Here is a 13,337-nt window from a genome sequence, read left to right as displayed (position 1 = left end):
AGTCAGGCTTACCCAAAGCAGATTAGAAATGGCACTATCATCTGCAAATCCTCCTTCTTCCTACAGGTTAAAACAAACAGGAAACATTGCAGAGTGCTGGAAGAGTAGGGTAGGGTTAGGGTGTCACAAGCACTCTCAAGGAATTGGTGCCTGGGCTCACTTGGATGCATGCACAAACATGCTCACACAGTCGGTGACACAAACACCAGGGAAACTCCTATCCCATCAGTGAGATGATAATCTTTCATTTGCAGATCATACCCTCCGCCTTTCTCTCCCTCCTCCCTTAGCTCTTTGAGGCGACTTCTTTCTCCTGAACTGTAATTTGGAATTTCAATGTCAGCAGACAATTAGACCATGAATGTGGCAGATCTACCTTCGTTCAATTTTCAAGAACATGCTTCGGGACATCACAGATCTTAGCTTGATTCACTGACCTGATACTACTGAGCACAGCTGGATATTAACTCCACATCTGTGACTCAGACACAGAACTTGTAATGGCACATTCTATAAAGGGATTTTATTTCCTGGAAAAAAGTCTGATATATTGGATGATTATCTTAAACTGTAAGGGAGTCATGACATACCTTGATGTCAAACATGCCAAAATGAGGTGGAAATTTAAAATAATCACTTGGTTAAAAATAAATAAATAAATAAATAAATAAATAAATAAATAAATGCAATTGAGTGGTAACGGAGAGACTCCCGCTTTGAAAACTTTGTTCCATTTTTCTCGCTCTTTGGATGGAACAAGTTAGCCTGGAGGGACCGGTCTACGGATAACACTCAAGTGCACACATTCCGGACAGTGTGGACCTGGCCAAATCCACAAACCACATGGCTTTCCCATCTTCAGAACTAATTATACTTGCTATAAAAGCAGACATGCTTAAGTCAGGTTAGCCCTGCCCTGGACTAAGCCAAGAACAGGAGAAAGAAGAGAGAAGAAAAGAAGAGCAGCAACGGGAGAGAAAGGGAGAGAGAGAGAGGAGAGAGGAAGAACCCAGAATGGTGATTACAGGAAAAGAGGGAGTCCAGTAAACAAATGATTTGTGCTCTGAAGCTCCAATGCGGGGGGGGGGGGGGGGGGGGTCAGAATAAATCTGGAAAGCAGGGAACTGCTGTTAAGTGAGGTGTTCTCTGAAACACAACCAGTCTTTTTATAGGGAATGGGAAGCTCTTAGTTCCCCAAATCTATTCATGGGCCAAGAGAGATTTTCTTCCCAGGAAGGATCCAGAACGGGATGCCGGCTAGAGCATCAGGAATTTGTTTTGTCTGGGGACCAACTCTCTGACAGAAACAAGACCCTTATAGATTTTTCAAGGCATCGTTCATTGGTTTCTAATGCGGCCACTAGACAATCTAAAATTACTTGTGCTGCTCACATTTTATTTTTACTGGACAGCGAGGATTTTCATAGGGGCCACAGGCGTGATTTATAGGGAGTCCCGTCTATTTCCTGCCTCCTCTGCATTTCCCCAGGCTGCAGCTCACAGGGTTGTGCTTACAACATACAAAAGCGGGAGGAGGGCGGACGGGCCACCACAGTTCTGTGCCTTTGATGAATTCACAAACTATGCTGGAAGTGAAGCTCTGACTGTATAACCAGCTCTCTTCTTCTCTGGGTGGAAAAAATGGAAGGTTCTAGAACTTGCTCCCCTTAGCAGAGCTCTCCATCAGCAAGTCTAGATCCAACCCAGGCAGTCAGATCCCATCTGCATGCACCACATGGCATGAATATCTTTCTTTCTCCGGGCAGCATTCAGACACCCAGGAGCAGAGGCGTCTCTCGAGCACCGTTTGGCTGTGGGGGGACCGTATGAAGACAGATTAGGTTTAAGGCACCTCACATCTGAGCCCAGCGAAGGTGTGACCGAAAAATATTGCCAGCCCTTAGGATGAAAAGAAGCCGAGGGCTTATCAGGGGCCATGTGAAAACCACTTGACCTCAACAGAACCTGAGATTTCCCAATGTCTGTTACAAAAGCCCAAAATAGATCGGCTTATTTTAACTTCAAAGAGCTTACTGTCTCAGGCCCTGGCGAACTACAGTTCGGGTTTCTTGCTGGCATGGACAGACTCCAGAAACGCATTTCGGAGCTGGGCGACAGAGACCTTCGTGTCCAGCACGCCGACTTCTGGGGGGGGCCCTTCAGCTTTGGAACTCTGTGGCTCCGGTTCTTGCCTGGACGCGGGGTCCTTACCCTTCAGGGCCTGCAGCGGAGGGGGGCCCGTGTAGTCAGACAGGGAGCGGGTGAGGACCTTGCGTTTCTTCACCAAGGCTTCCTGTCTGTGGCCTGTCACCCTGGCATCTTGTGACATGGGCTGGCTCTGAACGTACAAGACCATCTCCTGTCTGCTTATCCTCTCAGCGGGCAGTTGCTGAGAGGGAGGCGGGTGTGACAGGCTCTCTGGTTCCTTCTGATGTTCTGAGGGCACTGGGCTCCCAGCAGGCTTGCCGACATCGTCGTTTCCAGAGGGGTCTTTGTGGCTTCGCATAAGCCCGTGGTCCTCCAACGCCAAAAGTGATTTCCTGCTTTTCTCGAGAGCTTCAGTGAAGAGCATATCTTCCTCGGCTTTTGATTCACAAATATGGAGAACAGGGGTATCCCTTCTCTCGCTTTCTAGAACCTTCAAGGTGGGAGGCTTTCTGACATTCTGGGCGGCGGACCCCCCCCAGCTGCATTCAGACACGTTTTCTGGGATCTCTGAGGTCACCAGCGTGGCCGTGTAAATGAGGTCTGCCGGCTGGACGTAGCCTCGGATCGGCTGTCCCGCGGAGCTGGCTGCCTTGCTCAAGACCCTATCAAAGGCCGAATTTTCTGACTGAAAGGACGAGCAATGGATGGGCACTGGCTGATGTCTCCTCTGAGTGAAGGGCTCGGAGGCCACCTCAGGGCTGCTGCGAGCACTCTCCTCTTTCACCATTTTTTCTCTAACCTTAACTCTTTAAGAAAGAAAAAGGATTTAAGTTTACAAAGTGCAGTAACCACTTCATGGGGAGAAAGCATGCGTGGATCCCAGACTACCCGTGAGTGGAAATCCACCCAAAGGCAGAACCGCCAGTGACAATGCACTTCTGGTGGTTCACGTCAGAAACTCATGGCCGGCCCGGTGAAGGATTTCGAGTTTCCAGATGTGAGTAGGCCAGTGTGGCACCAAACTCACTCTGCCCTCCATAAAGCTGAGACGGCTCAGATGCCGTCCTGGGGGAGAATGGCTGCCTTCTGACTAAACAAATGACCAGAAGCCACAGAAAAATCCATTAATATACACCAGCAGTATGCATGAGGGCACATTGAGGCTGTTGGTGGGAATCTGTGAACACTACACATACAGGCCCAGTGTGTGGACTCTGGGCAGGGGGAGTTTCCAAGTATGCATACACCTATGGACCAAATGGAATAATTTCACTGTCTCCTGGAAATGTAAGAACATTTGTGATTTTTAAAAATTTTTTAAATGGAGCTCAAGACACAACACACAATCACCCCTTTCAAGCACTCAGCTAAACGTTCCCAAGCGTTTTCATGCAATGCAGACTGTATTCATTCATTCCTAAGACATGTGACCAGTTTGGACATCATTACCACTAAGCATTGTAGCACCAAGAAGACTGTTAGAGAAAAGATATTTGTTGAGAGAACAGACTGAACGTTTTCTCCCCTTTGGAATTGCTAGTAGGCCCTTAGCTAAAAACTAAAGTGAAAAGAGTTCGCTGTCCTTTCTAGAGCTATTTAAGTATCTGAGAGCTAAAGTGAAATCCAGTTGAAAAGCTACAAAATCTTATTCTATTGCTGCAGAAGCAAAGTAGCCAACAACTCTGGCTGGGGCACCTAGGAGACCTCGGTTCAAAACTGGCTCAGCCAGTTCTAGCTGTGTGGTCTGAGGCAACTTACCTGGCTCAGTTCTTTGCTTTTAAATGGAAATCCTAGTGACAAAATGTAATGTGATGTTGGCAAAGCACTTGGATAGTTTAGTACTAAGTACTCTTAGCGAAGAGTAACCATTTAATAGTGTTAGCTAGTACTTCTCTCTGCTTTCTGAAATGCCACATAGCGAGAGAGGAGAAACCACGGAAGCTGTTCAAGAATGGATTATTAATTGGCAATAATCCTTAGAAAGTAAAACACATTTTTGGAGCGGGAAAAGTGATTTCCTGGGGGACTATAAACACTCATGTACTGAAGATCAGTCAGCAAAAATACTTATTTATACTTTTGGAAGAGAATATTTCCTTAAATGACAAACGTACCCTGCTAAATTTGATATCAACTCCTACGTGTATTTCAACAACAGATGCAGGATATCTACATATATTTCGTTAACAAAAAATTAAACACACACAAAAGGCAATTACCATGAACAATCCAGGAAGGGGGGAAAAAAAGCATTCTAAGTAAATTTTTTTTTTTCCCCAGAGACTAGCCAGTGTTGGAGGTTTTCATATTTATAAGCTTTGTTAATCAAAAGAAGACTGAAATGTGGTTCAGGTTCTCCTGTGGAATGTGTCCTTCTAATCAGAGACAATCTGAATGTTGTCCTCCGCTGAGAACAAAGTGACTGTTAGAAACTCAGTATATGGGTGCTTTGTCCTGCCAGAGACTTATTCATTCTCCCTCCTTCCGCCTCTCCCTGCCCCCAACCTTAAAAATGAAATGATAGGGGGGTTTTTGTCTGCCTTTAAAAGCACATGCCCTAAGGGCAGCTGATAAAAATTAACTATTGGTTTAGAGGCCAGGAGATGTGAAAAGGAGAAGGCTGAAAGCACTCGCCCAGATGGGGCACTCCCTGGTTAGTTAGTGAGAATCAAGAGGAGAGAAACCAGGAGGAGCCTCACTACTGCCCCCACTTGGCGGTATGCAGGTTGGTGAGAAAGGAGAAAAGCAAGAAGTGTCATCAAGAAGATTTTCAAAAAGAGGAAAAAATGAGGAGGGGGAAATACGATTAGCAGGGATTAGGGCAATGGGAGGAGAAAAGCAAACGTTCAGAAAGAAACTTCCAGCAGCCCCTGTGAACACATCATTGTCAAACGCACTGCCATGAACAGAGGGCAAGAAGAGAGTTAGCGTTGGGTAATGTGTGGAACAGCAAGGCAAGTCAGCAGGGAAGAAGCACTCACTACGAGGAAGCCAAGAGGTTCAGCTCGGCATATACCTGGAAGGCCAGTTGATAAGAGAAGGTGTGTCCCCTTCGGAATCTTTCTGGAGAAACCACTCATGTTTGGGTTTCCCGGTACTATTGTGTACAAAAGACAAAACTTCAGATAATTTCTACTTGAACGTCAACACAGGTACAGACAATTATAATCTGAAGCCCAAAGGCTGATTTCCGTTAAGCCAAGACTAATCCTGGCTTTTGGAAAATGTATAAGCGCGTTTTGTCACAGGGCTTACATTCATGTCACGAGACTCACAAGGACATGTGGCCCGTTACTAAACTTAAGAGATAGAAATAAATCTATCCAAAGCCACCACATAAAGTGTTTTCCAAGTAACCTGAAAGTATTAGGAGTCTGTTATATTCACACTCTCCCCACAAATACCAGACAATTTTCTTGTAAGAAGTAGGATTAAATGTCAACTCATCCTCTATTAAGTTTTGCCAACGGACATTGGTAAATAACCAAATACAAAGATAGCGTCTGTGCAAAACACATACCAAATAAAGGAAATCAATAAAAAGAAATTCAATGAGATCATATCTTTAATTGCTCTTATACATTTTCCTTTTCCATTTGTCGCTGAATAATTCAACCAACGTAACAATGACATAACCAATACCAATTCAGGGCAATTCGATAAATGTTGAGTTCCTACTATGTATGAAACCCTGAACTAGACTCTGAGAAGTAACAAAGGAGACTCGGGCATCACCCCAGCCATTAAAAAACTTATACTATGGCAGGCCAGATAACGTAGGATTTATACATTCATCCCTCCACACACGATCGGATATTACGCAAAGTTGGATGTGAGGAAGCAATTATGCTAGGCTGAAGATATTTTAGAACAGGCCAGAAAAAGCCTGTGGCAACCACGTAAAGCAGGACACAGGAGAAACAACCCACTAATGTGTATCATTTTGCAATGCAGAAAGAGAATGTTTACCAGCTCAGAACCATACTACCTTATATGTAAGAGTTTTTCAATATAAGGCTAGAAACACATTTTAGCTCAAAGCAGTATCCCAAAAAAAAAAAAAAAAATAGAACGATAACTGCAATAAAATAATCTGAATTTTCTAAAAATCATTTTAGTTCAAGTTTTAGCTGAAGCTGATAGGTAAGAGCCAGTCTGTAACCAGTGCCCTACCTTTTGCTGTGACCACTGAAATCTGTCACATTCTAGCCTTGATCATCCACCCGCCTTTCTACACGGGAACCTGTCCGCCCACCTCCCTACCCCAGCATCACAGCAATTCAGTCTGGTGAACAAAAAATTCAGATGGACGGAAAGCAGTTTTATTTCCAACCATAAAAGGTCTAATTTCTCAACACCCATTTCAGCCTAGGACTAGTTAGCAAAGGAGGGGATTCCTCTAGCCCGGGATACAGTGGAAGGAGAGGAAGCAGCTGGTACTTGCTACTGAAAACCACCCAGTTCACCCACCTCACAAAATTATTTTAAGACTCAAATGCAGGGGCACCTGGGGGCCTCAGTGGGTTAAAGCCTCTGCCTTCAGCTCAGGTCATGATCTCGGGGTCCTGGGATCGAGCCCCCCACATTGGGCTCTCTGTTCAGCAGGGAGCCTGCTTCCCTCTCTCTCTCTGCCTGCTTGTGATCTCTGTCTGTCAAATAATAAATAAAAATTTAAAATAAAATCAGCTCTGTATGAATTATCTTATATGTTTAAATCTCAACCAAGTAAGAGGGATTTGTTTTCTAAGATGGTATTATAAATGGTCGACATTATGAACACTTCTCCTATGATTTAAAAAAAATAACTTCATCAAATTCTTATAGGACTTGTTTGAAATCAACAAAAAATACTCACGGAGTTTGATTTTTATATATTCAAAAATCTAAACCTGTAGTGCAGAAGATAGATGATTGGTTGGCGGGACCTGGTGGCGGCAGCAAGGGTTGACCACAAAGGCATACAAAGGAATCTTTGGGCTGATGGAACAGGTGTGTATCTTGACTGTAGTGATAGCTACATGACTTGATGTATTTGACAGAATTCACAGAATTTCACTAGCACAGGTGAATTGTACTGTGCATAAGTTATACTTCAATATAAATATCTTAAAAACTTAAGACTTCTAAAAATTGTAATTCTGGGGGCACATGGGTGGCTTCGTGGGTTAAGCCTCTGCCTTTGGCTCAGGTCATGATCTCAGGTTCCTGGGATCGAGCCCCACCTCGGGCTCTCTGCTCAGCCGGGAGCCTGCTTCCCCTCCTCTCTCTGCCTGCTTCTCTGCCTACTTGTGATCTCTCTCTCTCTGTTAAATAAAAAAAGAAAATCTTTTTTAAAAATTGTAATTCAGTGTACCTTCATAACTGATCTAGACAACAGTCACACTAAGGGATTTACTTGGACATAGATGTTTAGTGCAGTTAATGGAATTTTTAAATTCAAGTATCTCTTTTCACTCTTTAAAAGCAAAAACTCGTAAAAATACATAAATAACAAACGAAAATGTGGGTCAAACACAGTCAATGCCATAAAATCCATTTGAATCTTTTTCTTTCTCTCCTTCAAATTCTCCCCCCAAAGCCCAAAGACACTGAAAAACCCAAGGAGAGAGCAGAAAACAACCCAGAGAGGTCGCTCTTAAGTGTTGACATGGGTGAGAAACCAAATTCTACCTTTTGCATTAAATGCGTGGGTCCCCAAATGGTGGGTCAAGGTCTAAAAATGATCTCGCCAATTCACAGGCACTCCAGAACAGTGGGATATAATGGAACTTTGTGGACCAAGTTCTCCATACACTCTGACTCTGAGACTGATAGGTGGCTAAGGGATGTCCAAACTCCGATTAAAACATCTATCATTTTGTAAGAGTACAAAATTTATTTCTGGGGCCTAGGAGCCATTGTTTTTGGAGAAACAGTATAATAGCAGGTAAGCTTTTAAAAACAGAGCTCTTAAAAAAGAGATCACATCTGAATAATGGCAAATAATGCCTTGGGTTCATTTTCTTTCTTTAAATATTAAATTGATGCTGCTATTTATTGCAACGTGCCTTACTGTTATGCATAACTATTTTTAATAATTAAACCTTAGTTTAAAAAAAAAGAACCAGGGACGGCTGGGTGGCTCAGTTGGTTGGATGACTGCCTTCGGCTCAGGTCATGATCTCAGGGTCCTGGGATCAAGCCCTGCCTCTGGCTCTCTGTTCAGCAGGGAGCCTGCTTTCCTTCCTCTCTCTGCCTGCCTCTCTGCCTACTTGTGATCTCTGTCTGTCAAATAAATAAATAAAATCTTAAAAAAAAAAAAAAAAAGAACCAAGTGGGAAGGGTTGGTTTGGTACGACAGAACAAGCTGAGTGCCTGATACCATAGGGCTATGGCAGATAAATTAGGTCCTTGCAAAGAGAGTCAACGATTGATGGTGGACAGCGGCACAGCAGGGATAGAAACCCTTTCTCTCAGCTAGAGCAATGGTTACATGTTTCACAAAACTCCCTAACCTGCATTCTTAAAATACGTGCATTTGGATGTGAATCATGCCTCAATTAACAAATATACCACTGCTGGATTAAAGTGAGGATTTCTTGGGGCGCCTGTGTAGTTAAGTGTCTGACTTTTGATTTCAGCTCAAGTCATGATCTCAGCGTCCGGAGATCCAGCCCCGTGTTGGGCTCACACTCTGGGTATGGAGGTGCTTGGGATTCTCTCTCCTTCTCCCTCTCCCCACCCAAGGGAAGCAGGCAGGCAGGCAGGGAGAGAGAGACAGAGAGAGAGAGAGAGGAAGGAAGGAAAGAGAGGGACACAAATAATGAGGGCTTCTTGAGTAACGAAAGTCTAGAAATACAGTCTTCTTGGAGCGGAAGCAGGATAAACGTGTGAAATAACCAATTTCTTCCAGGTTCCCTCTGAACTAATCTCAGTACTGAATGGCTAAATGCTAAGCCTCAGATGAGAAAGCACAAAGACAGAAAGTGTGTGTATACAGATAGAACTGTCTAGAAAAGTACTGGAGCCTCAGGAAGGTGCCACAGGGGCCCTCCCAAAGTGGCTCCGGCTTCTAGCTCCCAACTGGATTTGGATCTCCACATCTCCGGCTTGGATGTTAACCAGCCCCACTAGAACAAAGTGATCCGGGAACTTGGCTGCGTTAGTCGTGAGACTAACCTAGACTCAGCCATTCAGGACTGGAGACCGAGTTCAGAAGATCCCCAAATCAGCCCCCCCCTCAACCAGGATGCTCATTCATAGTTTCATAATATTTATGAGCACATGGACTCAGGCTCACATCCAAGCACTCTAACTTCAGACAGAGTGGAAAGAGACTCGCCACACGTACGTGCCAATCAGAGTGTGTTCTGCTGACCGGTGTCCCTGGCCCATGATGAGATCAAAGACCCACACCAGAGTGGAGATGAACAATGTCCCTAAGCCCACTGTTGAGTTCAGCTGACATTTTGCTCATAGCATGATGTTCTTGATGAAGGAAAGGACCCATGATTCACATCCAGCTGCAACCCTCACGGGCAATGGGCTGATAAACTGTTTGCAGACCGGCTCTTTCAAGTAGCACTGTTACAGTTTGGTAACACTTCCAAGAAAATCCAGAAAACAACAGAATGTTCACCCAAAAATGACTGACTGAGCTACTTGGTATGAACTAGATACTGGTGGGAGTGGGGAAGGAAACAGAAAATGACCCAAGGCAAGTACCCTCTGCAGAAGGCCTGTACTTGAAGAAATGCTATCATTGGGATCATCCTTCCCAGTCTCACACGTTGGCATAACACCAAATCCACGTCACCGTGTTCGGCCACCTTGACCAGCATCCCTACATCTGGGGAGGTCAGCCCCATGTGCTAGGAAGGCATTTGAATGTCCCTCTTCCCAAGACAGGAGGTACAGGTGAAATGGCATGTGTGACACACCTCATGAACTCGTGATCTCTTTCCCCTCTCCCCTTCGAGCAGAATCCTCATCAATGAGAGGCCCGGTTGGTAACCTAGGGCTCCCAATCCCAAGCCAAACTTTAGCCTTATAACTGCGTAGGGGAAAAAACCATCTGATAATGAGAAGAACGGATTGGTGTGACAGACTAAGCACCAGAGAATGTGCAAGAGACCAAAAATGATTCTAGTTTCTCTTAAGACGGGGCGGAGGGGGGGTTCCTTGACCTTGGAAAGGTCAAGAAAGCAGGGTGGACAGGAAAGTAGACCCTCTGGATAGGTTCTCATTGGTCAACAGCTCAGTTAGAAGGAAATACCCAGATGTTATCTGAGCATTGCAGAACAGGGCTAGACCAGTACTATTGGGCTATTAACAGTTCACTTTCAGTCCTGTACCCCAAGATTGGACCAGTCATTTTGGCAGTCACATAAAGAATTTGCTATCAACTAAAACTGCTAGGTCTGTTTCCCATGAACTGCTGTTAAATCAGGTTTCCCCAATCCTGAACTTGTACACAGATTTTCTCCACCATCTAGGTAGAAGACGTTATTAAATTTCATCTTGTTACTTTCTAACCCTAGTGCAGGTACATGTGCTCTCTTCTCTCTCATCTCCCTTCCTGCTCCAACCCTCCTCCCACCCTCTACCTCACCATCACCAAACTGATCAACCTATCACTAATATCCTCTCTAATGAAATGCCAAACAGGACCAAGTTAATGATGAAGGCCAACTTGGAAGCACAGACTTCACTATCTCAGGCTGGGTAAGTGCTGCCAACATGTCCATGGTCTTCCTGATTGGAATCAACTCACCTTCAGATCAACCTTCCACACTCCTCCAGAGCAATCTTTCTAAAACACAGAATCAATCATCCTTGCTTTAAAATGCTTCAGAGGGCACCTGGGTGGCTCAGTTGGTTAAGGAACTGCCTTCAGCTCAGGTCATGATCCCAAAGTTCCGGGATCAAGTCTCACATAGGGCTCCCAGCTCCTCTGCTACTCCCTCTGTCCTTCTCGGGGCGCATGGGTGGCTCAGTGAGTTAAAGCCTCTGCCTTCGGCTCAGGTCATGATCCCAGGGTCCTGGTCCTGGTCTCTGCTCAGCAGGGAGCCTGCTTCCTCCTCTCTCTCTGCCTGCTAGTGATCTCTGTCTCCCTCTGACCTTCTCGCCTCTCATGCTCTCTCTCACTCTCTCTCAAATAAATAAATAAAATCTTTACAAAATAAATAAATAAAATTCAGAAACTTCCCATTGTTCACAAGGCAAAGGCTAAATGCCTTGATATGTCATCTGAGGCGCTCTACGACTGCTCGGCACTCTGTGACTGCTCGGCTCTACGACTCCCTCCGGCACTCAGCCTCATCCCACCTCCTCCTCAGTCTTCACTGGGCATTGGTGCCTTCGTGCTGGGAGGAGGTACCACCACATCCTTAAGGACTTGGTTCCACTGTGACCATTTCTCCATGGAGGAAAGGTTAATACTCCATCTTCATACTCCCCTGGCACCCAACCTTGATCTCTAGAAACTTATTTACCCTATCATGTTATAGTTATTTCCTACACTTTTTTTTTATACCCAGCTACAAGCACAGTGCCTCGCAGACCAGAGACCCAATATAATTTTCTTCAGTGATTAGCTAAACTATGTCAGAGCTGAAACTAATCCATAAATCAATACCTATGAGGTATGCATAGATATATGGATGCCTACTGTATTCGAACTCTCCTAAATTACAAGTTTTCATTTTGCTTATAAGGGCCAAGTTGTTAAGGACCTTATATAAATCCACATATGCTGTTTCTCTAATACCTCTAGTCTTCTTTCCTAAAGATCTCTAATCTTCAAAGGGCAAAACCAGCAAACCCTCTTTTTCAGTGTTGGATAATAGAACTGACGTAAGTAAGAGGAGCAGAGCACAACAGGAAGAACAGGCAGATGCAAGGGAACTTGCCTGAATGAATGAATGGGTGATGGATGATGGCCTCAATGTTGTCAAAGCAGCCTTATGGTCTTAAATCAATTCTTTAATCTTTAGTTTTTTCACATATAAAATCCATTTTTAAATAATCTCCAGGATTATTTTTGTTTCTAAGAATTTAACATTCTTTAACATTGAGATCTGTTCTTGTGAGGGCTTGGGGAGAGCCAGCTCTCCATAAGGCAGAGGTCACTCCCCTGGGAGAGGACCACAGGGTCACTGGGGACAAGAGAACAGTGAGAGGCTGACCCTTGGGTATAATAGAACTTTCTAACGATGTGGCAATTGGTTAGCAGAGAATTATGATACCAGGAAACAAGAACTCAACCCTAAGTCATCACAGAGGTCAGGAGCTGCTCTTGGTCTCTATCCCTAAGTCTGTAATGATGGGCTTTAACTCCCTGTAACTCCTAAGAGTCAACAGACTTAAAAGTGCTTCCTGCTGTCACAGTGAAGTCAAATTCAGCCCAGGAGAATGAGTTTCACCCTGTGGGTGCCCAGCTCTAATTATGTAACAGCTTCTAATTATAAAACAGTATTCAGCTGAAGAAGAATGCTTATTAACTAGGCATCCTATTAAAATGAAGAGTTTATATGCTTCAAGTTGCTTGTTTGGAAAACGTGCTAAGGATTGCCTTGTGGGTCCGTGCAGGCATGCGAACATGCGAGGGCACGCACACACAGCTCAGTTCCTTACACTCTGGCAGGTGTTTAAATTTTTGGACATACTAGCTAGGGTTCTTGGTGATCTATTCATATTTAGTTCAGTGAACAGAAATTGTTAATTTGCCAGTGAGAACAGAAGAAAAAGGAAAAAAAAACCATGGGAATGAACTAACCATATTTTAACAGGCAAAAGCTAGTAGAGCAGGTGACAAGATATTTGGGGGTACAGGGGCTAAAAGGTGAAAAGAGTTCCGTCCCATTACAAGATCTGTGAGCGTACAGGGAAGTCTCTTCTTTAGAGACCTAGGTTTTCCAGGACACCTAGGTGTCTCCAGACCTAGGTTCTCCAGAAGTGGAGAGATGAAACACAGAGGGCGTTTTCTAGAGTGGATCACCACTGGGAAATTTTCCTCTGCCCAATACACAGGTCACTGAGAACAGGGAGTCACAGTGGACGCTCAGGAAAACAGCAGGTGTAACTCAGGTCCTGAGATTCTCCACTCACAGAAGTAACAAATATGGTGCATTTTCTCTTCTTTCTTTCTTTCTTTTTTTAATTAACTAAGAAATACAAATTCTGCATTCAGGATTTCCATTAGTAACAGC

General features: G+C 44.4%; 1 protein-coding gene across 1 annotated transcript in view; it reads right to left on the bottom strand.

The window, feature by feature from the left end:
- Positions 1-13,337, bottom strand: part of LOC309870355 (supervillin-like) — a gene marked incomplete at its 3' end in the record, with an annotated part of 71,765 nt that overhangs the window by 36,410 nt on the left and 22,018 nt on the right. Inside the window, exons 7-10 of the mRNA XM_082742488.1 lie at positions 5,165-5,245; positions 2,058-2,954; positions 1,805-1,811; positions 13-60 (exon numbers count right to left, since the gene is read on the bottom strand). Of these exons, the coding sequence (XP_082598614.1) occupies positions 13-60; positions 1,805-1,811; positions 2,058-2,954; positions 5,165-5,245 (1,033 nt within the window). The remainder of the gene's footprint in view (positions 1-12; positions 61-1,804; positions 1,812-2,057; positions 2,955-5,164; positions 5,246-13,337) is intronic.

Source organism: Mustela nivalis, assembly GCF_964662115.1.
Source record: "Mustela nivalis genome assembly, chromosome: 7".
NCBI lineage: Eukaryota > Metazoa > Chordata > Mammalia > Carnivora > Mustelidae > Mustela > Mustela nivalis.
The sequence above is the reverse complement of the archived record's forward strand: the minus strand, read 5'-3'. Positions and strand labels throughout refer to the sequence as shown.